General features: G+C 35.1%; 1 protein-coding gene across 1 annotated transcript in view; it reads left to right on the forward strand.

Moving 5' to 3' along the window:
* The window catches only part of LOC108545507 (uncharacterized), a gene marked incomplete at its 3' end in the record, with an annotated part of 247,049 nt that overhangs the window by 195,574 nt on the left and 24,686 nt on the right, over positions 1-26,789 (forward strand). The window contains exons 5-6 of the mRNA XM_017897169.1: positions 3,489-3,642; positions 15,856-15,919. Of these exons, the coding sequence (XP_017752658.1) occupies positions 3,489-3,642; positions 15,856-15,919 (218 nt within the window). The remainder of the gene's footprint in view (positions 1-3,488; positions 3,643-15,855; positions 15,920-26,789) is intronic.

The raw sequence follows: 26,789 nt of genomic DNA on the forward strand, positions 1-26,789 counted from the left end.
GAGAAAAATGAAGAATTATTGAAAAAATATCGGTTTCAGCGAGTCTTCGTTAAAAATGAGACGTATTACAAAATGTTCGCCTACTAGTCATTGGAAAGTAGGAAGATGGTACAGAAAGTAGAGACAGGGAAAAATAGCGAGAGAGGAATAGCTACAAAAGAAAAAGGATTTTAAGAAATTTTGCAAGGACAAGGAAGAATACAGGAAGGGAAAGGAGCAAGAAGAAATGAAAAAGGCGGAAACAGAGAAGGAAATTTGGAATTACATTAACAAGGAGAGGAAGAGGAAGAAGGGTAACGAAAACAAAATCAAAATAGAAACGTGGAGAAGCCATTTTAAAGAGTTACTGAAGGGAGCAAACATAAAAATAGTAGGAGAAGAGCAAGAGCAATTAAAGGTGTAGGAAGACATATCAAACGTATCAGACGAGGAAATAGAAAAACATTTAAGGAGATTGAAGAAAAAGAAAGCCACAGGAGGCGACAAAATACCTACTAGTCATTGGTTACAAAAATTCAGAAATTTATACTTAAACGTTGCACACAATAATTTAAAATAAAGTAAATAAAATAAAATAATTAAAATTAAAATTGCACATAATAATTTATTTATTATTTATTTATATGAATTTATTTACAGTTAGTAATTTATAATTAATTAATTTATAATTTATTTATTTATAATATTAAATTATATATTAATTCATTATACCAAATGGCTTTAAAATTAGAAGCAATCTTACTCACATTTTCGTACAATTTATGGTTACACGATTGGACAGTATTCCCCAATTATTCCCCTCAGAAAAATTTCAGCGCAGTTAAACCAATGCATACGTCAAAAAGATATCCTGCGTGCAACATTGGTACTGATAACTCGCAGAAATCAAAGATAATAGCTAGTAACAGTCATCAATGGAGACGCGAAACTCGGTGAAAAGTCACGTTCCACGGGATGAATCGGAACGAAGTGGCACGCGCGAACTATGCGAAGTAGTGCACTCGAAAAGGGGACTTTCCGTGCCATTACTCAAAGATGGCATTGGAGTCCGGTGGCCTAATCTCAGCACATGAGACCTTAATGGGATTTTAAGGCGTCGAGGCCACCTGCTCCCCCTCGGACAGCCTCGTTTGTCTTTCCTCTCTACCAGTTTGGGCATTCTTATTGCATTCAAGGCCGAGTAGGACATACCTATTTGACCCTACGATAGAGGATCTCACTTCTGACGTCCGAATTTGGTAACATGCATCGTTTGCGGCATCGAATGCACGCGCACTCCTCATACTCGGCGATCGTACTGAAATACTGAAATGCCTGCGATTCCTCGAGATAGTATGGGGAGATTACCTCAAGTGGTCGTGATTGAATAAAATTTTGGGGTAATGGAAAATCGGAATGTGTATGCAGTACATACCTAATAGAATAATGATTCAACCACGTTAAAGAAAGATATTATCAAATTCCGAAGGTGATTTTTACTATGACTATTTTCATACTAACCATCAACTGTTGACGTGTCTTTTTGTTATTACTAATTTATTTATTTATGCGGGATTAACCCATTAGAAAAATTATTATAGTGAGGTAATGACGATTATGTCAATTTTTCAATTTTGTTTGTGTTGTTTAATTGAATAAAATTCTGGGGATAATGGAAAATAGGAATGTGTATCCAGAACATACCTAATTGAAAAATGATTCAACTAAATTATAGGAAAGATATTATTAAAGACCGAACATGATTTTTGCTATGACTATTTTGATATTAATCTTCAACTGTTGACGTGTCTTTTTGTTATTACTAATTTATTTATTTATGCAGGATTAACCCATTAGAAAAATTATTATAGTGAGGTAATGACGATTATGTCAATTTTTCAATTTTGTTTGTGTTGTTTAATTGAATAAAATTTTGGGGATAATGGAAAATGAGAATGTGCATACAGAACATACCTAATTGAAAAATGATTCAACTAAATTATAGGAAAGATATTGTTAAAGACCGAACATGATTTTTGCTATGAGTATTTTGATATTAATCTTCAACTGTTGACGTGTCTTTTTGTTATTACTAATTTATTTATTTATGCGGGATTAACCCATTAGAAAAATTATTATAGTGAGGTAATGACGATTATGTCAATTTTTCAATTTTGTTTCTGTTGTTTAATTGAATAAAATTTTGGGGATAATGGAAAATAGGAATGTATATCTAAAACATACCTAATTGAAAAATGATTCAACTAAATTATAGAAAGATATTATTAAAGTCTGAACGTGATTTTTGCTATGACTGTTTTGATATTAACCTTCAACTGTTGACGTGTCTTTTCGTTATTACCAATTTATTTACTTATTTATTTATTCATACGGGATTAACCCATTAGAAAAATTACAAGAAAATTATTACAGCGAGGTAATGACGATTATGTCAATTTTTCAATTTTTTTTACATTGTTAAATAGAAATTTATTATTGTTCATTTATTATTAGTTATTTAGTATGTGATTGTATTATATAGTAATAAATTACAAATTCAAAATACATTTTTGTCAGTAACTGAAGTGAAATTAGTTTCTTTTTTTAAATTTTAGGATAAATTCAATAATGCATTTCAATAAAGTTGCTATTCGCTACAGAAACACCCATCAATACTTATATAGTACTAGTTTGACGTTACTTCAGCAGTTGAAGGTTAATGTGATTCTCTATAGAACTTTCGTAATGAATTTATCTATAATTTTGCACTCTTAATATTTATGATAATAAATAAATTTATAAATTGGTTAACCCCTTCGTCTACAATATCGTGCGAGACTCGTGGTGAGGAAATCGGGCCAAATAAGTGATCATCCTTAACGACTCTTAACCACATTTGGGTACATGTGTAAACATTAGTAATCGTTGGCGAACCTGGTGTCACATACGTGTCACACACGTCGTAATATTTATCTTTGCCTGCACGAACATGTTCGATCTTGTATCACAGGTGAGAGCCGCGATTCGTAGATAGGGCCTAATGTAAACAACATGGGTCAGGCTCGTGGTTAATATTCGTAGTTAACCTTTTGCACTCGGCGATTTTTTCGTTACAGGAAAATAGTAATTCGAAGACTTTCTGCCATAATGTCGACGATATTTTCAAAACAGTATATAAGAAATGCAAATTAATTGGAAGACGTATAATTATTTTACCTAGATATTCCACGCGTCGTTGGGCAATTTTATATTCGAGATATTAATTAACAACGATCTTTAGAATCTGATTAAACGGTGACTGAGAGGTAATATGTCTTCCTGTCTCAGTTACGTGTTATTCTTCGTCGCGTTAGGACGAAATAACTCGTCGTGTGACGTATTGTGTTCGACCGTAATTACAATTATTTACATTTAATGCCTTATGTACGTAGATAAAAGTTAATTTTAAAAATTTTTCATGTTATTATTCCGAATGAGGTAATAAAGGTTGAATTATGTGTGCGTTTCAGGGTCGGTGCCGGCAGAGCACACTTTGAAAAACAACCACCGAGTAATTTGAGGAAAAGTAATTTCTTCCATTTCGTGATCGCTCTTTACGATCGACACGGACAACCGATCGAGATAGAAAGGACAGCATTCATGGGTTTCGTCGAAAAAGATCAGGTAATGAATTTTATCAATTAAATAAATTTTATAATATTTGTGTTAACCCTCTGCACCTTAAACCATGCATGTATATATGTATAATCTGTTAAGCCTATACAAGTTGAAATGGCTATAGCAATTCCATAGGTTATGATTCCTTTATTTATTTAAAAATATTAGCTAACTATGGTATTATTCTAAAACGTCAAAATAATTTAAAATTCTATTCAAGAACATATAGTAAATTTAATTTTATGAGATTATTATTTCATTATTATATTTGGTCAAATTTATTATTAAATAACAAATTAAAGTAGAATATTCATTGGTAATTAACTATAGTTTCTTCTTTCCATAAATGACTTAAGTTTTTCATTATGGCGGGTTAAATTACTATTTTAATGAAAGAAAATAATTTTCATTCAAAGAGTATCAAATAAATCTTAATTTACTATGAAATAATGAATTATTTATGATAAAAATAATTGTTAAAACAATTTTTAGCTATTGAATCGCAAGCTTTTCTTTTATAAATGAACAAAAATTAAAATAAAATTGTCATTACAGAAAGTTGAATTCATATTTCAATGAAATATAATAATTCTCATTCTGAGAATCACAAAATGTATCTCAATTTACTATACAATAGTATATTAATAAATAACAACAGAAAGAAACTGCTAACAAAAAGAAATAATAATGAACCACAAGCTTTCTCCTTATAAATAAACAAAGATTAAATCAAATTTTCATTACAGAAAGTTGAATTCATATTTCAATGAAATATAATAATTCTCATTCTGAGAATGCAAAATGTATCTCAATTTACTATACAATAGTATATTAATAAATAACAACAGAAAGAAACTGCTAACAAAAAGAAATAATAATGAACCACAAGCTTTCTTCTTATAAATAAACAGAGATTAAATCATATTCTCATTACAGAGGGTTAAATTGATATTTCAATGAAATATAATAATTCTCATGCTGAGAATACAAAATGCATCTCAATTTACTATACAATAGTATGTTAATAAATAACAACAGAAAGAACTACTAATAAAAACAAATAATGAAACAATTTTTAATTATTCCATTACAGATAATCAATTATTGTTTCTGTCTTTTCACATGAGAGTCTTTTGCTCTCATACATAACCTCTCATATAAATAAAATTTTGATTACACAGATTAAAATTAAAATTCGGTTAAAAATATTAAACTTTAAATATCATTCTGTTACTAAATCAAATATAATGGATAAAAATAAATAATAAACAATTTTGTACTCACAGAATGAATAATAACCTCAAACCAGATATTTCTACCGAGTCTTCGTATATCACTCGTGGAAGCCTAAAAAATCGTGAATCATTCGTCAATATCAAGTTAAAAACAAGCGATGGCGTCGAGTGACAACTTTGGAATTTCAATGCACATCGTAGTACCTGTTTTCCCATGAGGTTAAGTGGAAAAAGGCGAGGTGGACCTTTATGACATCAGGGAATATCGTGCGAGCGTACGCTTATCTCGATAATTGCCGTTTCCATCGGGGGCGACGTCAAATATTAAACGGCTCCGCCTATACGTATACATATCGATAGTCGGCGGGATACACCTCCAGCTTTTCCAGCAATTAGTCCGACAGGCGAAAATCCATTGGCCGCGTGAGAAATGGACGAACGCGATCGTAAGAGCATCGATGTTGTCACGCGAGTCGAGCGACCTACGAATAATAACCTAGCTTTCCATTTTCTTCTGTCCGTCGTGTCTCCCTTTTTCTATCGCCGATCGTATCACACCGAGCATTTGTTACTAAATCGTTCCACCGTTGAAAATAGCCTCACGAGTGAATAACTTTTATTCGATTACGCTAACCGCCGCACCATGCAACTGACTCACTCGCGTTTCTGTTTACCACTGTTGCGTCATAATTAACAAATACCGACTGGACAAAAAAGTTCGGTGCGTTTGTCAGTAGATAGCGTTACAAGACGTGCATTCGTTTCGCGCGTTGTCGAAATATTTGACGCCCGCTTATAACCTCGAACGTGATATTACAAGCGTATGTTTATAAGTTTTGTTTTGATTTGCTATTTCCGTGTGCTTATGTGGAACGTTGAAATGGAAGTGAACAAGATTCGTTTTGAAGACTTGGTGCTGCTTTATTTCTGGTAAGGAGAGAATTGTGTAAAACCAATCAAAAGCATTCTCGATATTTACGGATATTGTAATTCACTTGTCTGTGATTACGAAAGTGTTTTGTTTCGAAATATTCAAAGTTTTGCTCGTAGAGAAGTTACAAAGCCAATTTTTACATAACCTTAATTTAACGATTCCTTTTTTTGCTGCTCTGGCATAATAGTCATATATTGTTGTAAAGTAAATGTAGGTAATACAAGATAAGTGAAATATTCGATTTTTTTAGATTCTTGTTCATAATTATCGATGTAGTTATAGTATCACGCAATTATTTAGTAATTATGGTAAATTGAATCGAAGTATTCTCGAACAGTCGTTAATAAAAGTTCTGCGTAAATGTGGTTGAATTATCATAATTTCAGTGGAGCATTGGTTATGTATCGGGTTTAATATGTCAATGTCGATTGATTTGCAACTTCCTTACGTATCGAGAATCTAACCTATCTTCATTGCATTCAATGAAATGACAAGAATTCCCGTGAATGAAGTCATTATACGTGTTTCGTTCTTCCAGTCTTCGAGATCACATTTTTCTCAGAGCATTAATTAGCTGCAATCAATTGTAAATGCAGATTTCTTCGAGTAGGCTGTTTTCATACTTCGAGATTGACACGTAACGGTGACTTCTGGTGATTTCAACCACGCATTTTATTCATTCCTGTAACGATTTTTCAATTTTTTCCCGTAATTTAAATCAATAAATTTATGTTAGATATGAACAACAATTTGAAGGAAAATATAAAACGATATTTATACGTTAATATTAGGTTAAAATTGATTAAAACAGTTAAAATAATACAGTTAGACACTGCAATTTAGTAACTTCACTATGTTTTCTCATTAAATAATTAAATGACGTATATTATTGAATAATTGATGCAAATATTTTATTCCGAAATAATGGAAATAAAGGTTTTATAATTATATTACATTTTACCTGTTTTTAATAGTTTTACAATTTTATTTGGTTACATTCCTAGGGAAAAATAAAAATTCTCGACATTTTCAGAAAATCTCATTAAGTAATTGAATAACGTATATTATTGAATAATTGATGCAAATATTTTATTCCAAAATAATGGAAATAGAGGTTTTATAATTATATTACATTCTACCTGTTTTTAATAGTTTTACAATTTTATTTGGTGATATTCCTAGGGAAAAATAGAAATTCTCGACATTTTCAGAAAATCTTTTATTCTTCGATCCCAATAAGAGAAATTCTGTTTTGAAAGAAATACTCCCATTTTCTAATTGCGAATATTCATTTAATATTTTGAATAGTGTTTAGATCTTTCTTTGCTTCTTCATTCCTCGTTTAATGCCACACGTTCGGACTTAAGATCCTATCTATGGTAACAAAAATCAATAAAAGACCTTGTATCGTATCCAACACTTTATTTTCCATTCCATGGATAATTATCGCAACTAAGAAAATTATATAAAATTCATCTAGCATTTCCAGTAGTGTCTAGATCCTTCGATCTCTTCGATTTTCTCTTTCCTCTTCACAAAGCTCTAGAGCACTCTGTATCATCTGACAAAAGCAGAGAAAAGACCGTGTATCACATTCCGTGAAACATTTAATTCGTCGTTTCACGGATAATTATCGAAAGCAAGAAAAATTAAGTCCATGATCGTTCTAAATACGTTCTCCAATCGACTTTTTCCCCCAGCCGGCAACATCCGGTTATCCACTTTTCCATCACAGTGAAACCCCGTCGTTCGAGTGATCTTTCAATTAACGTGAGGACTCGGTTATGATCGCGATCCAGACGTCCAGTCTGCGTCCGGTATCGATTAGAGATTAGACTGATCGACGAGGAAAGGACATTCGGCTCGTGTACGAAGAGCTGTCGCGACCCCGTGCGAACGCTCTGGAACGGGACGCGATTGTCAGCACGGTCATCGTTAGAGCTCCACTTTCTATTGGTCAATTAGTATAGCTGTTTAAGGAAAAGCTGACTGCCACACGCGGCTCAGCGCTCATTCTTGCGCAAAAGAAATCGCTACACTGGCAGAAACTGTTCGGACAGACGACCATGCGAATGCTCGCGTATCCCTTCCTACTCATGCCAGCAACTAGCAGTAGTTTCGAGTTTGTACATCGTAAATCGATTACCAGTGTATATCGCTAGACACTCGAAATGTCAAATACATGACAGAAATCCAGATTCTTGGTATCACGATGAATTGCTCCGACAGGGTGTATATATGGAGGTTGTCCAGGGACCTATTGGAATTAGGCTGTAGAAGACCGAATAGGAAGGTTATGGGATTTGTCGACGATATTTATAAGTCAGTGGAAAATTTCTCTTCCATACGAGTTATTCTTATCCTTTATTTTCCGTTTTTCTTCCTTCTTTTTCGTTCCGTTTTTATTTAATGTCGGCTATTTCGTGGTCTGCCTTTTTTCGTGGCTTACGTGGGGACCATAGTAAATCTGATTTATTGAGACGTGATATGGTTTGTGGTTTTTCGGATAAAAGATTGGAATATAAATGTTATTCTGTTTCATTTGGAGTGTACTTTTTTATTTTGTAAATTGGAGACTGAGAATTTTTTAATTTTTAAGTTACTTAGAAATAGGTGTCTCTTATTCTAATTATCATAGAATTTCATCTATTAAATGATTTGCAATATTTATTAAACTGTTTATAATATATATCAATATAATTTAATAAATGAAACGCCGAGCAAAGATTGCAAATATTAAATTTAACATTAATACGTTCATTTAATTTTCCCTGTAATTTTTCTAGATCATAAAAATTGTTTATACTCGTGTTAATATTATATAAACACAAGTCTATTCGATATAAGTGTGATAAAGTAAATTTAACAATATTTACATTTCACTAACACTGTTCATAATAATTTATACATATCATTTTGTACGAAATAAATCCAAAAACCAGTTATAGAAATATACTTATTGACACAAGGTAAGAAATTATTAACAAAATTTTCTATATTCATTATCTTCTGTAGTATAAACATATTCCAAAATTAAAATTTTTCTCAACATCTTGCATAAATCCTATTTTTAATTTTGAGGACTATATGAAAATTGTTAAATGATTACTATATTTCTCCCCCTTTGTCAATAAATATTTTCAAGCACAAGTAAAATTTGCTCTAAAATATATATATTCCAAAATTAAAATCTTTCTCAATATCTTGCATAAATCCTATTTTCAATTTTGAGGATTATATGAAAATTGTTAAATGATTACTATATTTCTCCCCCTTTGTCAATAAATATTTTCAAGCACAAGTAAAATTTGCTCTAAAATATACATATTCCAAAATTTAAATTTTTCTCAATATCTTGCATAAATCCTATTTTTAATTTTGAGGATTATATGAAAATTGTTAAATGATTATTATATTTCTTTCCCTTTGTCAATAAATATTTTCAAGCACAAGTAAAATTTACTTCTTCATCATTATAATAAATATTACACTTAAATAAAATAAAATGTATGAAAGTTAAATCTTTCTATGACTAACTCTCCATTTCAAAAATTGGTAACACGAGAAATCCTAAAATCAGCCCTAAAATCAGATATTTAATATAATCCCCATCTCATCGATTCTGAAAATTCCACTGAACACCCTGAACACGCCACTCAAGCGCATACTATAACCCAAGACCTGAAACGCAAATGACGAAAACGCAGACTAGCAAGGAGGCCATTAAACCAACTCGTTTGTGAGTCAGAGCGAACAAGTGTACTTTCTATTCCTTCTCTTCGATTTGCATCGGCTATCTTGATATCTCCATTCCTGCCTATCCTCCGTAAGAGCACGTCTATATGTATAATTCACATGAGCATAGGACAGTTGCATCGCGTAGCTTCCCTATTAATTAGGGTCGTGCACCGCGAGCATAGATCAGCCCCGGTGTCGAGTAGCCGTTTGTGCATAAGCGTGCCCACTCCTGTCCTCTACTCCTCTACTCACAGATAACGTGGATTTATTTCCATATTTTTATCATGTCCAATTATTTAAGTGGCTTCTACCTGGTCGATTGATCAGCTATCCTGTTCATCGTCAGTAGCAATCAGTGGTTCGAATCTTTTGTTGATATTTTACCTCCTGTTTGAATTTTAATAAAGGAAGACACACCTAGGCACGATATACATTTTCAGAAATAATTATGCAAAATAATTAGAGCAAAACGAACTTGGATGAAAACGAAATTTTAATATTAACCACTAGAATAATGAAACTGATGTATCTATCGTGTATCTACTTTAATCAGATTTTACCTGTACTTTTTAATTTCTACTTCTAATGGGGATCTATACACGAGTGACTAGACCTAGAGCTCTCTTCTATAAATATGTATTTGTTATTTCATTGTTTATTTGTTGGTAAACGGATGCCATGGATGGTATTACATTAGTAGACATCAGTGGACGAAGTTATCGCGATTATGTTCGAGAGATTCGAAGTTTTTGGACTGTGAAGGCTCCGATAGTTTCTAATTTCATTCGAAGCTTAGAACTCTTGAGAATTTTAGAAGTCTCGAGTCCCGAGTCCTGAAAGTCTTGATGGATTTGGAAGCCTTCAGAGCTTCGATGGTACTGTTAAATAATATAACATGACCACTAGTTTTGACACTGAAATCTCTGTTACACTCTGTCCTTTCCTAAATTTCAACCGATTCTATCAAACGAGAACTGTCATGGAAGCCTCAAAGTTTCCATCAAGACTTGGAAGATTCGAGACTTAAGATTCAAGACTTTCAGAGTTCATGATCAGTAGCTTTGACACTGAAATTTCTGTTACTCCCTGTCCTTTCCTAAATTTGAACCGATTCTATCAAACGAGAACTGTCATGGAAGCCTCAAAGATTCTATCAAGACTTGGAAGATTCGAGACTTAAGATTCAAGACTTTCAGAGTTCACGACCACTAGTTTTGACTAGTTATGAAATTTCTGTTACTCCCTGTCCTTTCCTAAATTTGAACCGATTCTATCAAACGAGAACTGTCATGGAAGCCTCAAAGATTCTATCAAGACTTTGAAGCCTTCAGACTTATCACAGTACTGTAGCCGTTGGATTAATTTGTTCACTGATGATTTAAATTCCACAGCAATCCTAGAATAATCAACGTGTAGTACAGTTATGGCTAGAGATATTTCCAATTTACAGTACTTTACTATGTACATCCACGAACAGAGCAGTCTAGCCGTTGGAATAATTTGTTCAATGATGATTTAATCTCTATAGCAAGACTCAAGACTTGCAGAGTTCAATATTTTGAGTCGTATTCGTAGTGATTGGAACTGTTCGTGATATGTATAGAGAAATTGGAAGTGGTTGCATTGCTATCGCTAATCGCGAGTAATAAGCGACGCCGAGGCCTCTAAATAGAGCGTGTCAGCGGTGGATGGCGAGCACGCAGTTCCCGGAAACTGGGTGCCCTACGTAAATACAGGGTCTCCGCGTTCGTTCCCCGTTCTATCCGCTTTTTATTCGTGTTTAATTAAAAAGTAGTCGTGGATCGAGCGACCCGCGTATATACCTGATTAACGTCCATCGTGCGCTGGCGAATTTAAAGATTAATGGCCGCGACGAACGCCGGTGACAGGAAAGAGCTTAATGCGTGCACACACGGCCGGAGGAAAAAGGGAAGAATGATGTCGATCTACCGACGAACTAACGACGATTATCCGGTGTACCGTAATCAAGCCTCGATAGAAAAATGCCACCTTATTCCTGCTCGTTTTAACGAAACCGACCGGCGATGAGACTACGTATTTAGCTTCATTTGCGTAATTACCCTCTACGAGTATATGTATTTACATGTACTTACGGCTCATTAATCAGTGTTCATTGCGGGGCAACGTTGTGAGTAAATTGTGATTAAGATTGAAATATAATCTCGTTGCTTCCGATACTATTACGAATGACCCGGCTAATTTTCGCGTGTCGAATATCACGAAGAATAGTATTTTATAGTTGTTGTCATTCGTGGGTTTTTCCATTTTTGACCGTGATAATGGCTGACGAATTTATTCAGCTGAATTTGATATACGTATATTATTGAGAAACGAGAGCTTGAGGTAATGTAAGCAGGGATTGAAACGAGTTATGGAATTTTTTGGTGTGTCGAATGTCACGAAAAATAGTATTTTATAGTTGTTGCTATGCCTGGGTTTTTCAATTTTTTACGGTGATAATGGCTGTCGAATTTATTGAGTTAAATTTTATATACGTATATAATTGCGAAATGAGGGTTTGACGTAACGTAAGCAGGGATTGAAATGAAATTGAATTATGAAATTTATGGGACGAAGGTATTTGTACCATGAAAATTTTTCTGGTGCAAATGTGGAGATATTTATCAAATATTTAGGCATAGGAAAATATTTTCTTATTCAGGATTTTGTATAATAGCAGTTTGAAAAAATATATTGAGAGAGTATAGTGTCAGGCTTGTTATCAAAAATGTATGTAAAATCGTGTGAGGATTCCTTTATTGCAAATAAAATTTTGAAACTATGTATTTTGACTACTTTGGCATTTCTAGAGTTAATTAAATATTCTCTGCCTTTCATGTAGTCAATCATTTTTCCTATTTTCCATAAACTATGTGACCATAGTTTTCAGTTATTTTAGTGTTTGAGAGAGTATAGTGTCAAGCTTGTTATCTAAAATGTATATAAAATCGTGTGAGGATTCCTTTATTGCAAATAAAATGTTAAACTATGTATTTTGACTACTTTGGCATTTCTAGAGTTAATTACTATGTTGCTATTTTCTGACTTTCATATAGTCGATCATTTTCTCCATTTTCTAAAAAGTTTGTGAACATAGTTTTCAGTCTTTTCAGTGTTTGAATACTATATCATTCTTAGTTATTCTAGAATCGGAATGATAATCAGAATATAGTAAATTTTTATATTTGTACACAAAGAATATAATAGTGATTTATTACAAGAAAGAATTTTTAAAAAAATAGGAACCTTTGAATACTTTCGATAAGTAATTGTATATTGTCATTAGTAGTCGTAGAATAAAATTAGATTGGATGACAATGGTCGCATAATATAAATTTTACATTCGTTTTGGAATATTATAATACTGATTTATTTAAAAAAATAATATTTTCTACAAATGTTTCTTTACATTTGCCACAATATTCATAAATAGAACAGTGAAAGAGAAATATTACTAACTGTTTAATACATTAATAATAGAACATATCATTACCAATTAAGCAAAAGAATTTAACAAAATAATATTAGAAAATTAAAGAATTCCCAAACTTAACAAAATAAGATGATAAGTCGAAAAAATCTGTAATGTCTCTTATAATAATTTCAAACTAGTTACAATATTTATACCATTATAAATAGTTGCAGCAAATATAGCAGTTAACCAAAAAGAATTAGTGGACTTAACTTAAAAGGTCCCCAAATTCAACAAATTAAAATTAGGGATTTGAAGTCTTCGAACTTTATTATAATGATTGCAGAATAGATATAATAGCTATACTATAACATAAATAGTTATTACAGCTATAATAATTGACCAAAAAAGAATAATTCAGCTCAAAACACTTCCAAACATTATTATAACGACTGCATAAATTATTATATACTAGTACACAAATTATTAGTATCACAACTAAAAATTACTCTACAGACGTTAGTGAAGAATTATCCTGAATGATCGAGGCGCTCGGCCAATGGGAAATTGACATGATCTAGGTAATCATGTTAATATAACAATTAGATATAACAATTAATCAAAAAGAATTAGAGGACTTAACTTAAAAAATCCCCTAATTCAACAAATTAAAATTAGGAATTTGAAAAGTCTTCGAACTTTATTATAATAATTGCAAAATAGTTATAATAATTTTACTATAACACAAATACTTATTACAGCTATAATAATTAACCAAAAAAGAATAATTCAGCTCAAAACATTTCCAAACTTTATTATAATGACTACATAAATTATCATGTTCCAGTACATAAATTATTAATATCACAACTAAAAATTACTCTACGGACGTTAATGAAGAATTATCCTAAATGATCGAGGCGCTCGGCCAATGGGAAATTGACATGATCTAGGTAATCATGTTAATTTCCCGTGCTATCGATTGGTCTCGTCGTTGTTCTCGGTTCGAAAGATTGTATGCACGACTAAATGTCGTGGCCACGAGCCGGGGGCGAGGGGTTGTTTCGAGTCCAGGGTGTTTCAGGGGTAGGTAGTTGAAAATGCATTACCGCGACTGCGGCATATGGCGCGATGCACGCATGACTCGTCAACAGGGCAGGATGATAATTATGCATCGCACGCCATACGTAATGGCACGGCTCTTACCGGCACATCAAGAAATTAATAATTAGCGTGAGGTGGAGCAGATCGAGCGTAAGAGTTACGTCACGGTGCACTTAATTAAAATAGAACGGGGTGTGAAGAACGCGCGGGGTTGAATCTCTATTACTTCGCGTACCCGCCGTTCCTTTCCAGCGATTTAAGCACGCGCCGAATTTCGCGAGATTAACGAGATTTCGCATTGAAATTCACTTGTGTAGGCTTAATGGATTAATGGATAGACCTGGACTTTGTCAGACGTTGGCGCGTTTAATCTTCTGGATGATAAGTCTCGTGAGTGAGAACGGGCTGGTGTATTTATCAAATGCAGTTCATCCTCGTTTTAATTAATTTAATCGAATTTTTTGGATTCTTCAGTTCCCGTGTTACTTTGCTTGCTAATTCAACGATGCTTTGATTAATTCCTTCGTTACGAGGGTATAGTGCCTATTACTTAGTAGCTTACTGGCAGTGTATGCGTACTCGTACAAGTATTATGGTAGTATTCGAATATTTATGTCCGCTGCTTTGAGTACATGAGTGGAATATGCGCGTTAAACTAAAATCTGTGAAATGACATCAGTAAAATTATCAGTAAAATTATAAAATTGTTTTGCAGAATATGCAATGTAATGTCTAGGTGTACCTATAGCGAATTTTTTCCTAACGTGTTGCATCGATAGGTAGAAATCTACTCGAATGCGATATATAATAACAGTAAAAAGTATAATTAATTAAAAAATAAAAAATTTTGGTAGGTTATTGATTTATTTTTTACTACTATGATATCCCTAAGGCGATTTGCCATTAAGTAACTAGCGCCACCGTGACCCGTATCTCTAATAAATGTACTTTAACCCATTAACTGCCAAATTTCTTTTTATGACATTTTTAGTCGGATAAGTTATATATATATATGCACGAAAGGTTGCGTAACAGTATAATTATATTCAAATTATGTTTTGTTTTGAAAATATTTGATATTTTTGGCAAAGTCCCAAAGTGGGTATCGTTATAAAATGATCGATAAAATCATTTCAATAAAAAACAAAAGACTGAGTGGGTAACAAATCGTTATTATAACCTCCAAATTACATATTTATGTACGTTGTTTCATTATAATATAAAAACCAAACGAAAAATATAATGCTTCAAATATGACAATTCTGTTCCGTTCAACTTACACGCGAATTTCAAATTTGTTCGCTCGTTGTATTGAAACGAAGCACAGTATACACACTTTTTGCTACGTACAATGTTGACTGATATATATAGAATGAAACTAAGCTGTCAGGTGTACCAAATATATTTTTGGCACCGAGTAGTGTAAGTAAAATTTCAAAATCACCAAATGGGGATCGTGGTAGCTAACAGGTTAAATGTCATATATACATACATTTCGCTGAATGATTTTCTAATTTTATTAATATAATTCTGACATTTTCTTCTTGCTATATTAAATATATATTATCCTTTTAAACTCCTAAGTTTAACAAACACATATATATTTTATCTGTTGAACGTAACAGACGTATGAGTGTACAGTTTCTATATATAATTCCTTTGCTATGTACCAAGAATACTATCAGTTTTGAATTATAGAAAAAGGACTAATTGACTTCAAAGATATGATAAGTAATAAGTAATGTGATAGTAACTTGTTATGTATTTGTTTGTAGGAGTCTGAGGGACAGAAAACGAACAATGGCGTCCACTATAGCCTGCATCTGCTGTACTCCAACGGTGAGTAAACCGAAGCATGTTAATTATGACTCATCGTATCAATTTATGAATACCAAATTGTGGTTCACCGTGTTTCTAAAATGTGCATATATCAAAGATATCACGGCAGGAATTAACCGGGTATATTTAAACTTCGTTAATAGAGGAACGCGAGATTTGCAAGAACGAGTCAATTATAATGCATTTTCCTAATATGTAAAAATTATACAGGAAGTACAGTAGATTATAATAAAATGCGTGGCTCACGAGCTGGGAAGATGGTCCAAAATTTTATTTAAAAAGAATAGAAACGTATTTTTTATGTCAAAACATCAGGCAAGGCCTTATTGAAACCCGTGATGAAGTATCAATAAATTGTCATTTTTAATAGATTGCTCTCATTTTTAATTATTCCTCGTACCAATTTGGTTTTAACCTGACCCAAACTTATTCTACACACTTTATTTCTGCAGTTACTTTTGACAAAATTATTTTTTTTTTGCAACATACGTTTATTAAAGCCTCTGGGTATTTACATAACAAATAACAAATACAACAAATATCCTTGAGAGTATAAATAGGAATAGTGGTTAACCTAGGTTTATAAAACTAAAGACTCTGAGACAGAGTACGCGTAGTTTACAGGTAATTTACAGGTAGTTGCACTTATTGCTATATAGGGACGTGGTAAGTAGGGAGCACTTAGTCTATGATGTGTAAAAATATAGAGAAATATAGTGAAAACTATATTTATCTGTCGCTGGGGCAAAATTAATATTACGTCGTATAGAAATACCGGTATTTATACGTATATACCTATTTATTTTCGTTACACGATTTTAACTGTTATTATCAGTGTATATTATATTCGAGTACTTCTCACAAGCCAGTAGTGTTAGTACCGAGATGCATCTGAACAGAAGGTAAACTCATCAGCTAGGTTCCCCATGATCAAACCACGAACATTGCCAGTCTACTGTCTCCCTGTAATGAATTTAAATGCATTTTGAAAATAATAAAACAATTATGTAGAATTCAAAGATGATATACAGCATATGCACACGAAAGATATATAGACTCGCCTCGGAATGCTAGAATCGATATAAAATAAAGAAAGAAGCATCGACAAGTGTATATAAACATCGTAAACACGGTTGCTGGCACATACGAAGAGCAAAGTTGGACGTGATAGAACCGGTGACCAATCGACACGCAGAAGAGCTCGCTGCGCATGTGTACCAGCTCGCAACGCGTTATGCCAATCTGTAAACGCTTAGCGCATATTGGAAGAGTGAGCGAGGCATTGGCCCGGTCGAAGCGACGATGACGGGCCATCAACATTCCGCACAGACACCCAGTCTCTCAGGGCCGCTAAAAAGCTGAGGAACTTTCGAGGCCCGAGTGCAACAGAGACATATTTTATGTCACTGGCCCAGGTTCGGCAAAAAGGGTTCAGTTTCCGTCTTGAAGAAGCGTTCGAACGTCTGTGCGTGAACGAACGAAGGAAAAGAGAAACACGGAGAAAAGGGAGCAAAAGAAGTCGATGATCTAGAGGTGGTCCAGGCAACAGGCCCTTCAAAAACTGGTGGCCGTATTATGAACATATTAAAAAGCCACAAGGCGCTATCTGCTGGCTCTCATTCCAGAGGTTTTTCATCCCGTGTACACCGGGAACAACGTCAACCTCCGCGGTGCTTTCTTTATCTTCATTTCTTGTTCATTCTCATGCCTCTTTCTCTCGCGAGCCTCCTCCCCTCGTTTCTTTTCCGTCCCCTTTCCTGCCCCTTTCCCTGCCGCCCCTTTCTCTTTTCCGCGGCTCATACCATCAGCTTTCTTGCCTCCGCCGTTGCGAGCCGATCAATCAATGCGAGATTTTTGCGTTGGCACAACTGACTGAGGGGCCGCCCTGCCATCTATGGACACTAAAACGTGTTGCCAACATTGCAAACAAGAAATAACTAACTGTTGCAACCTATGGAATACCTATGGGCACCTTAGGGATCCTAGATTCCTAGCTCCCCTACTTTTATTCTATTCCGTGCAACTTTTGTCCACGATACTCGTAATTCACTCTATAACCGGAGACGTATTTGCCTCCGTGCAATTTCCCTCTTCGTTTCTTCCACATCTCACAATTCTATCGTCATGCCACGGGACAGATTTGTGTATCGGAATGCGATTCCATGCGCAGCATCTAGTTGCGACGTAGTCCATGGTCTTGCGGTCACATTTGCATCGTTGCCTATCCTTGCTCATGCTAAGATTATCGCTATTCTGGGCAACGATAACTCTGTATCTTCGAATTTTTATTCTCTCGATAATATATTCCAATCCCCTGATGTGTCGGAAAGAAGTACACCCGTTTAAAGAATTACGTGGTCAAATTGACACGCTTACGACTCTTGTCGAACATTAGACGAGATAATCATAAGTAAAATCGCCGAAAGTTAAAATTTAATCGAATAGAAATGTAAAACTTTGTCATGGATAACAAGATACGAAATAGCGTTACGAAGATGTAAGAGTTTCGCGAACTTAACCTAAAAATTGAGTAACCGTGTAATAATTTATCATGTTTTGCTACGCGAAATTTCACGAAGCAGTGGTAGAGAGGAAATTCATTAGGCGATTCGAATGCAGATCACGATAAAACATGGTCGACCCATCCCGAGAAACGAAGGCTTCCCAATAAGCAAGTGATGCAACGAAATGTTACGATATAACGGAGCCCATACGTCTTCTATCGAAGCACCGGTTATGTCCTTTAGAGTGAATCGGCGGATCGTCGCGGCTCTGATTTATGCCTCGATCCGGAGATCGGTCTTCTGTTCGGACTCTCGAGGCGCACTCTATAAAAGTTTCATGCACGAAATACTTTACGGCGCAGCTTCTATATCACGGAGACAAATTGCCGCTAGCTGGCGCTCGCGCTCGTCATCTTCTCCCCCCACTCGGTCGGCCATCGAATCTGCGCATCGTCGCGTCACCGATCACTCGTACAGGCGCAATAAATCTATAATTAAATAATAAATGAGGAACACGGCCTAACGTTCGAGTGACGACAGCGCTTCTCCATACCGGGTTCTACTTCTTTTTATCATCGCCCCTTCCTCCGCGTCTCTTCCATTTCGCTCCGTTTCTTTCATTCCCGTTCTCCATCTCCCTTCCACTCTGCGTTCCGATGTCCTTGCGCCTCTAAGATGGAGCAAGGTACTCGCGATGTGGGCAAGGTGTCCCAGGTCGGACGAGGATGCACGTATAAAGGCAGATGTCATTCAGAGAAAGAGAGACGTAGAAATAGAGTGAGCTGAGTGGTTGGGCCGCGGAATATAACGGCTCGTAATAAGAGCGCCGCTGATTAAGGATGCCGATCGGAGGAATAAAATGGGTGGTGTCCGCTTCTTCCATCACTTCTTGTACGCGTTGAAGTTGGTTGCCTAGTTATGCTAATACGAACGGATCTATCTGCCTCCTCTCAGCAGGACTTGGCACGCGATACAGCTTCTTACGTACCTTCTTCACCATCTTTTGCCTTTATTGTCGTGGTTCGTGGCATGATCACGAGTCGCCGCAGTGTCTGTGATAAATGTATACGTACGTTCACGTGGCATGTCACAGCCTCGCGCTGGTAATCGTGCCCCCTTAAGATGCATCGGCGTACTTGCATAAATGAATTCGCTCGTTCGACCACTGATTTTATACCGTCTTGTTTACATACCAAGCTTCGAGAATGGAGACAATCTTCGTTATCCGATGAACACGCGCGCGTTTTGTAGGACGCCGCGTTCCTCGCTCTGCCAGCCTTCCAGACCGGACAAAAGTTTCGTGCGTCTTGTACCAGATTTCGGAGAACACGGTTCAACCATAAGTACGAGTTCCACTGGTAGGAAGCAGCCTCGAAATTTGGAGATCGTACATTGCTACACCTTTTTCAAGTTTCCACTTCACGGGAATTATTCACGGTTTGGACTTTGGAAATTGTTTTGCCTCGTTTAAGTCTTTGTTGACACAGGATTTCGGATAATAAAATAGGTCCATGTTGTGTAGACGTTTTATTGCCTTTTAACCCTTTGCACTCGAGAGGCGACTCTCAGTCACCATTTAATCGAATTCTAGAGATCATTATTGATTAATATCTCGAATTGAAAATTGTCCAACGACGCGTAAAATAATTCTATGTCTTACGATTAATTTGCACTTCTTAGTTACGGTTTTGAAAATATCGTCGACTTTATGGCAGGAAGGCTTGGAATTACTATGTTTCTGTAACGAAAAGATCGCCGAGTGCAAAGGGTTATCTCTTTGTGGCACAGGATTTCAGATAATAAAATAGACCCACGTTGCATAGAAATTTGATTGCGTTTTAAATGAAGCAAAATTAGTATAGAGCTAATTTTTATAAAAATTATCTTACATTTACGATTTTTCACATAAAACCTGCCTTAGCATCGTCTTTGTTAGGAGGCCTAACTAATTCCTCGTATCTTCCACTTAACATAAAACCTGCCTTAGCATCGTCTTTGTTAGGAAGCCTAACTAATTCCTCGTATCTTCCACTTACTATACTTTAACTCTATGCGGCACAGAATTTCAGATAATAAAATAGATCCATGTTGCATAGAAATTTGATTGCGTCTTAAATGAAACAAAATTGGTATACTTTTACAAATAAAGGAATCGCGTGATGTAAAAATATAAAACCAGGAAAAAAGGATTGTCGCGATAAACCTTGAGCTTGCAAGAATTGATGAACCTGTACTGATATTTTGAATGCTGAAAACACGAGCGAATACATTTATAATGTTTGTCGAAGGTATTACCAACTGCTTAACGTAAATAAGACGAAATATAAACCTATGCGCGTGTAGCTATTGAAATATTCTGAGACGGGACTAATAATGTCCCAAAATGCATTACGGTGCACCAAAATGGTGGGACGCTATTAATCCCAGCGTGCCCTAAAGAGTTAATACAAGAAATTTTGTAGACTAGAAGATTAATTTTGGAAATGTGGATGTTATGGATATCTGAGAATTTATTTATATTGAAGTATTTTATTTTTCTCAGTCAAAATTAATTTAAATAACGCGTTGATGGTTATCAATATCTGCGTGGTGGCGCCAGTGAAGCGCAGAGGATTAGAGCTGTACTAAATATTAGGTTAGCCAATGAATAGTATCGGATATTTGTCAATTATGCATAGTAACATGTGAATTAAAATTATACAGTTACTTTAAGATGGTTAAATGTTACGAATTAAAATTTGATAGAAATTTCTTTTATTTTAAAAAAAGTGACTAGATACTGTTTTATCCTGAATATACTAACCTTACTTTTTGGCTAATTTAATAAGTAATATATCGTTACTATGATTAGCAGAAATCTTTATTTAATAATATGCTGTAGTTACTATAATATTAAAACTACCACAGCAATCAAAATAACTAGTTACTTTATTAACGTTGACCTTTATTGAAATAAAATTATGTAATTATATATTATTACTATTATTATAACTGGTATTATCACACGTAATCCATGTTGTTTTATTTAAGATGACTTCCATGTATTATTCTTGCACACAACCTCTCACTCGAATATTGTTATAGTGAAACACTATAACTTCACTATAACCCGAACTCTAAATATAATAACTTTGGACGTAGTAAAGGTTTGACACATTTTATTTGAGCTATTTAAATTGTGAGATTGTGGCTTTAAATTGTGACCATTTCTGAAACGCGACCGGTGATTGAGTGTTACAATCTCCATTTTAAAATATTTAGAATATTCAATTCTGCACATAAACAATACATCTCCCTATTTTCTTGCCTACCTCTATTAACAGGATGCACTGACCATCTCCTGACCCTGTGTTTTACATCATATAACCCGAATAAATGACATTCAATTGCAATATTTTCCGTAAACATGAGCTTCTGATGTTCACAATCGGTCAAAGATGACTCGAGACATAGCTGAGAAAAATGGTTTGTCGTTGCATTTTATTCGAGTTTGCCCACGCTTGACTATAAACTTGCATGGCATCGCTCTGCCAACTTCGCGACTCACCTTTTCATTCGCTTCTCTTCTCGTCGCTTCGCTATAGTAGCAAACTTAGGCGATTTTACCGAGCTACCTCGGGCAAGGGAGTAGCGATGTCAGGATCTGCCGTGTACAATGGAACGTCGATTATGCGAGCTGATTGGAAATCGCTCTGCTCGAGGACGATCAATTGTTAGCTGTTTTGCGGGGTTCAAACGATTTCTGTCATTAGAGCGGAATGCTAGCGGTTTCTACCATTCACCGCGGTTATGAACTGCTCCCGGTGTCTTGTTTTTCTGCCACTCGTGATCATTCGCCAAGTCGAACATCGTACAATCGTGTTCCTGTTGTTCGCATTATCCTTAGCTTTTTGCCAGATTACGAAGCTGATTGTATTTCAAATTGTATTTTAAATAAATTCAGCTACGCGTACGATGCCGGGCTAGGGGATTTTGTTCATGTGACGGTGAGGAAATGTGCAAGAGGATGGTTAGGTTAGGTTAGGTTAGGATATTGGCTGACTTTAAATCTGATATCGACGACACGATTTTTATACAATAAAAAGGTATCGAAGTCAAATAATTCTACAATTCTATTATTATACAATTCTTTATTTACTGCTCAGAAAAACGACACGATTTTTATACAATAAAAAGGTATCGAAGTGAAATAATTCTACAATTCTATTATTATACAATTCTTTATTTACTGCTCAGAAAAGTGTCGTCAGTTTTCTAATAGAGAATCTTTGAATTTCTACTCTTCTCTAGCCAAAAGAGTTGCCTTTTAGTTGCCATTTGATCAAATTTCGAAGCTCGATATTCATAAATAGGTTCTCTTGGGCCTTTTTTCGTAGCCATACCACCGCCGACAGGGTCATTTGTCCTGCGAATTCTTCGCGAATTTTCCAAATTCTTATGAATATCATTTCATCAGCCATTTTTAAGATTTTATATTTTCTTATTTCATTAGCGTTTGCAATATATATTTCGTAATATATTTGATATTTGTCGATACAGTGTTTCAAATTTGTATGAAATACAGCATATTAGACATTTTTCAAGTTTGTTATTTTTATTAAATATATTATAGTAATTGTTATAGTCGAACTCATTACTGAGATTCGCTATGAGCACGCTCTTCTGATTTTTCTTAAACTGACTTTAGACGCTTTGACACACTGTCTTTGACTGAAAACTCTTAGATTTTGGACATTCTTCGACTGACTGAAGGACTGTCTTAAACTGAATTGTTAGACTGACTTGGACTTACTGAATACTCTGACTCGCTCGCGCCCTTGCACCCTTATTTAACATTAGGTTTACGAACGCTACCTGTATACTTATTTCTAAGAACACCTATCAAATTGACAGGTAAAGGAAACTATATGCCTTTTTTCTTTAACGATTAGTTTAATTTAAAAACAATTATATATTATATTAAGTCTTAATATAAGTTAACTAAATCTGTTAACATCGTATAATTGGAGCAACCTTTCCGTCAAATTGACGGGTTCCGTAAATCTAGTGTTAAACCATTCATTCTGTCCTTTTTTCACATTTAGGCTTTCCTTCCCAATCATGCCTCTTTCCCCGTAATATCGGTGAACCAGGTACTTCAAACACACACCGCACTCATAAACAAACTTCCATTCCGCTCGCGGATTATTCCGCGCTCGGTGATAGACGACAGTCGTGGCTCGCGGAATATTCCGCGCTCGGTGATAAACGACAGTCGTGGCTCGCGGAATATTCCGCGCTTGGATGCAAAAGGGTTAAATGTCATATGTTGACGGCGCTCAATGTGTTAATCTTCTGATCCCACATCAACAACTATCTCTCACAATATATTAAAAAATTGTTCGCAATAGTGTTCCTGATAGCACGTTTCAACATCATCCGAATCAACGAACTATCATCTCTAATGTAACTACACTGTCAGCAATTTGCACTATGCACTATTATATGGCACGATGCACTACTATGGAGCAATTGCACTACTATATTATGTTATTTTGTTTGAGATCTTTTTAACCACTCCATCGAAAAACACCCTAATCACTTACCCTGCGTTGCTGAAAAGAAGTCATCTCGTTGAGGGGCAAGAGGGGTATTTCACTTGTTTTGCCTACACTCTTGCTAGTAATACCCACTCTTCTATGATCCACTCCCAAAATTATTACCAACCTCCAAATTCGGTAACGTGATACGTTAACATAGGCGTAAGATGTTTGCGAAAGAAATGTTATATCAAAGTTAACTTACAATTGTAAGAATATATAAGATTAGGCGAGCTCCTGTTACCGATAAGGCGGTATGAGTGAGAAGCACGAAGCAATGATAACCGGCGTCGCAAAATCGAAGCAGCGATCCCCTTGATCCGCGATCAATGAACAAAGGAGGCCCATCTTTAACACTAGATTTACGGATGTTGATTATACACCCATTTTTACTGAAGTGAGTCAATTTGACTCATATCAGAAAATTGAAGTTTTCTGCAAAGAAAATAGTTCCAAATTAATTTAAATGAAGGATTTATTATTAAAAAATTCATTGAAAACAGTTTTTACATATAAACTCTGTTTGAAATACATTTTCCGCAAACATTTCTATTACATTTAGCACAAAGGCTCTTACATCTATTACTATTACATGATTCTTGAACTTGACAATTCTTCCGTACGTCAGTAGCATGAATTTTTGCCAATGGAATGAAAGTGTTCTCCACATCTTCTGTATATTTACTTCTTAGCCCTTCAGCTAATTGGAAAATAAAATCTTTTCTCGAAATATTTACTCGAGTGGTCCCTTTATATACAATCCAAGCATCTATAGCTGCTAAATCTAAAATATTATAGAAAACTTGTAGAGGCCATCTGCGAGAGCCTGCTTTAACGCTATATTTTCGACCCATTTGGTCAAGTATATCCACGCCATACTTGGTGCTATTCTAAAATATTACTGTTTCCAGAATAAGATTTTTATTTTTTCAATTATTATATTTTTATGTCTCGAACTAAGTAGTAAAACTTTTTTATTAGGCTTGCTTTTATAAACGGTTGCAAAAGTTGCCCAGGCCTGATGTAAGCTATAAATTTCATGTATTATGCGAATAACTGTTAAATCATTTTATGAGTCAAATTGTCTCACAGCCGTAAAAATAGGTATACCACATTCGATAATGCGAAATGAAAGGGTCTGCAGGGGAGAGGAATCAACATTTACGTATATTTAATGACGTAACTAAAAACCAATGTGTGTTTTTAAAAAATAATATTTATGTTTTCTATATTTACAGTAATCAAATTTTTAATGAGTCAAATTGACTCAGTCCGTAAATCTAGTGTTAAAAGGCCAGGTCGCGAAGCGTACGAGACAGTGCTTAGACAGTTCCTAGACAGTCCCTAGACAGTGTGTTGAGAGGAGTCATTGAGAGACAGTTGTTACGAAAGAGTATTAGCGGGCCAGTTCTTTTTGAATATTATTAGACCCCCTTACGCAACAATTGGAAGCACTACTTACATCGATGCATCGGTTTGATTCGGTCGCGACGCTAACCTCAGCGCCATCCTCGTTCCTCGCTTCGGTATAATCGTAGCCTAACCCAGACGAGTGAACATGGCGAAGCGCGTGTAACTTCCGGTAAAGCCGCGACGGTTTCTCGAGGTAATTTGTGAGCTAGTTTCGGCCGGAGTATCGTAATCCATGGTAACGTTATGCGGCGTGAGTCTGGTCCCTAGTAGCCGGCGGGTCTGGGAGTCTTATGTCGGGATTACCTGGCTTACCGGACACGCGAGGCCGGAAGCCACGGGGGTGTCTGTCCAAAATACACCCCTGGATTACCAGGTTCCCTCCGGATGGGTGGAAACTGTTTCGAAAACTTGCCACCGCGGAATGTGTATAAACATCGTTGGGTGGTTCGACGCCGATAACGGATAGCAATAACGCGGTAATACGATCGACGCGACAAAATTGCTTGCTCGAGGTAATAAACCGTGACCATCGGCCTACCAAGTAGTAGGTAATAACAAATTAAGCGATAGCTAATGGTGGCAATTTTGCATGATTAAAACGCCGTTCGCGTAAATTTTAAACAGGGAGCTTCTGGGTTTTCCATTAGCTAGCGAAATAAATTTCTTTTTCACCTGGTTACGATTTTCTGGGTGAATTGGATTTTTAGAAATTTTAGTACTTTACTAAATTGTAGATAGGTGGAATTTTATTTTCATTTTCGTTCGCTTGGTGAGTTTGCGATTAAGATTTTCCAGGTTGTTTTAGAGAATTAATTCTCCTTATTTTATTTTAATTCTTGGTCATCATTCATCCATTGAATCCATCGAATAAATTAGTGGTTATTACTTTTCGTGAAATATGTTTAGGAAATTTTATGAAGGTAGAGGTTTAATTCAGTTTTGGATCATTTGCAATCCTTGTAATTTTCTGAAGACCTTTTTGAAAATAGGTATAAAGATGGATGTTTATTCTAGGTTTTGATCACTTGGAGAACTCATGCTTACGATTTTTGAAGTTTCTTTAAAAATTTTTACAAGAGGTAGTCTTTATTTTAGACTTTGATCATCTGGGAAATTCTTTATTGAGATTTTAAAAATATTCTAGGGAAAGGAAACTCTACGAAAATTATTTTTATTTCAATTTTTATTCATCTGCAGAACACGTAAATAGGATTTCCAATTTTCCGAGAAAATTCAATTCGGACCTAGAATACGCGCGATTATGATCTCTGGAACTTTATTAGCACACTATACAGAGATAGTACAGTACACTTACGAAGTTACACGAATGTATCTCATATGTGCACAAAATTACATATGTATATCTATTAATTA

This window comes from Eufriesea mexicana, unplaced genomic scaffold (assembly GCF_001483705.2).
Source record: "Eufriesea mexicana isolate 0111107269 unplaced genomic scaffold, ASM148370v2 scaffold452, whole genome shotgun sequence".
NCBI lineage: Eukaryota > Metazoa > Arthropoda > Insecta > Hymenoptera > Apidae > Eufriesea > Eufriesea mexicana.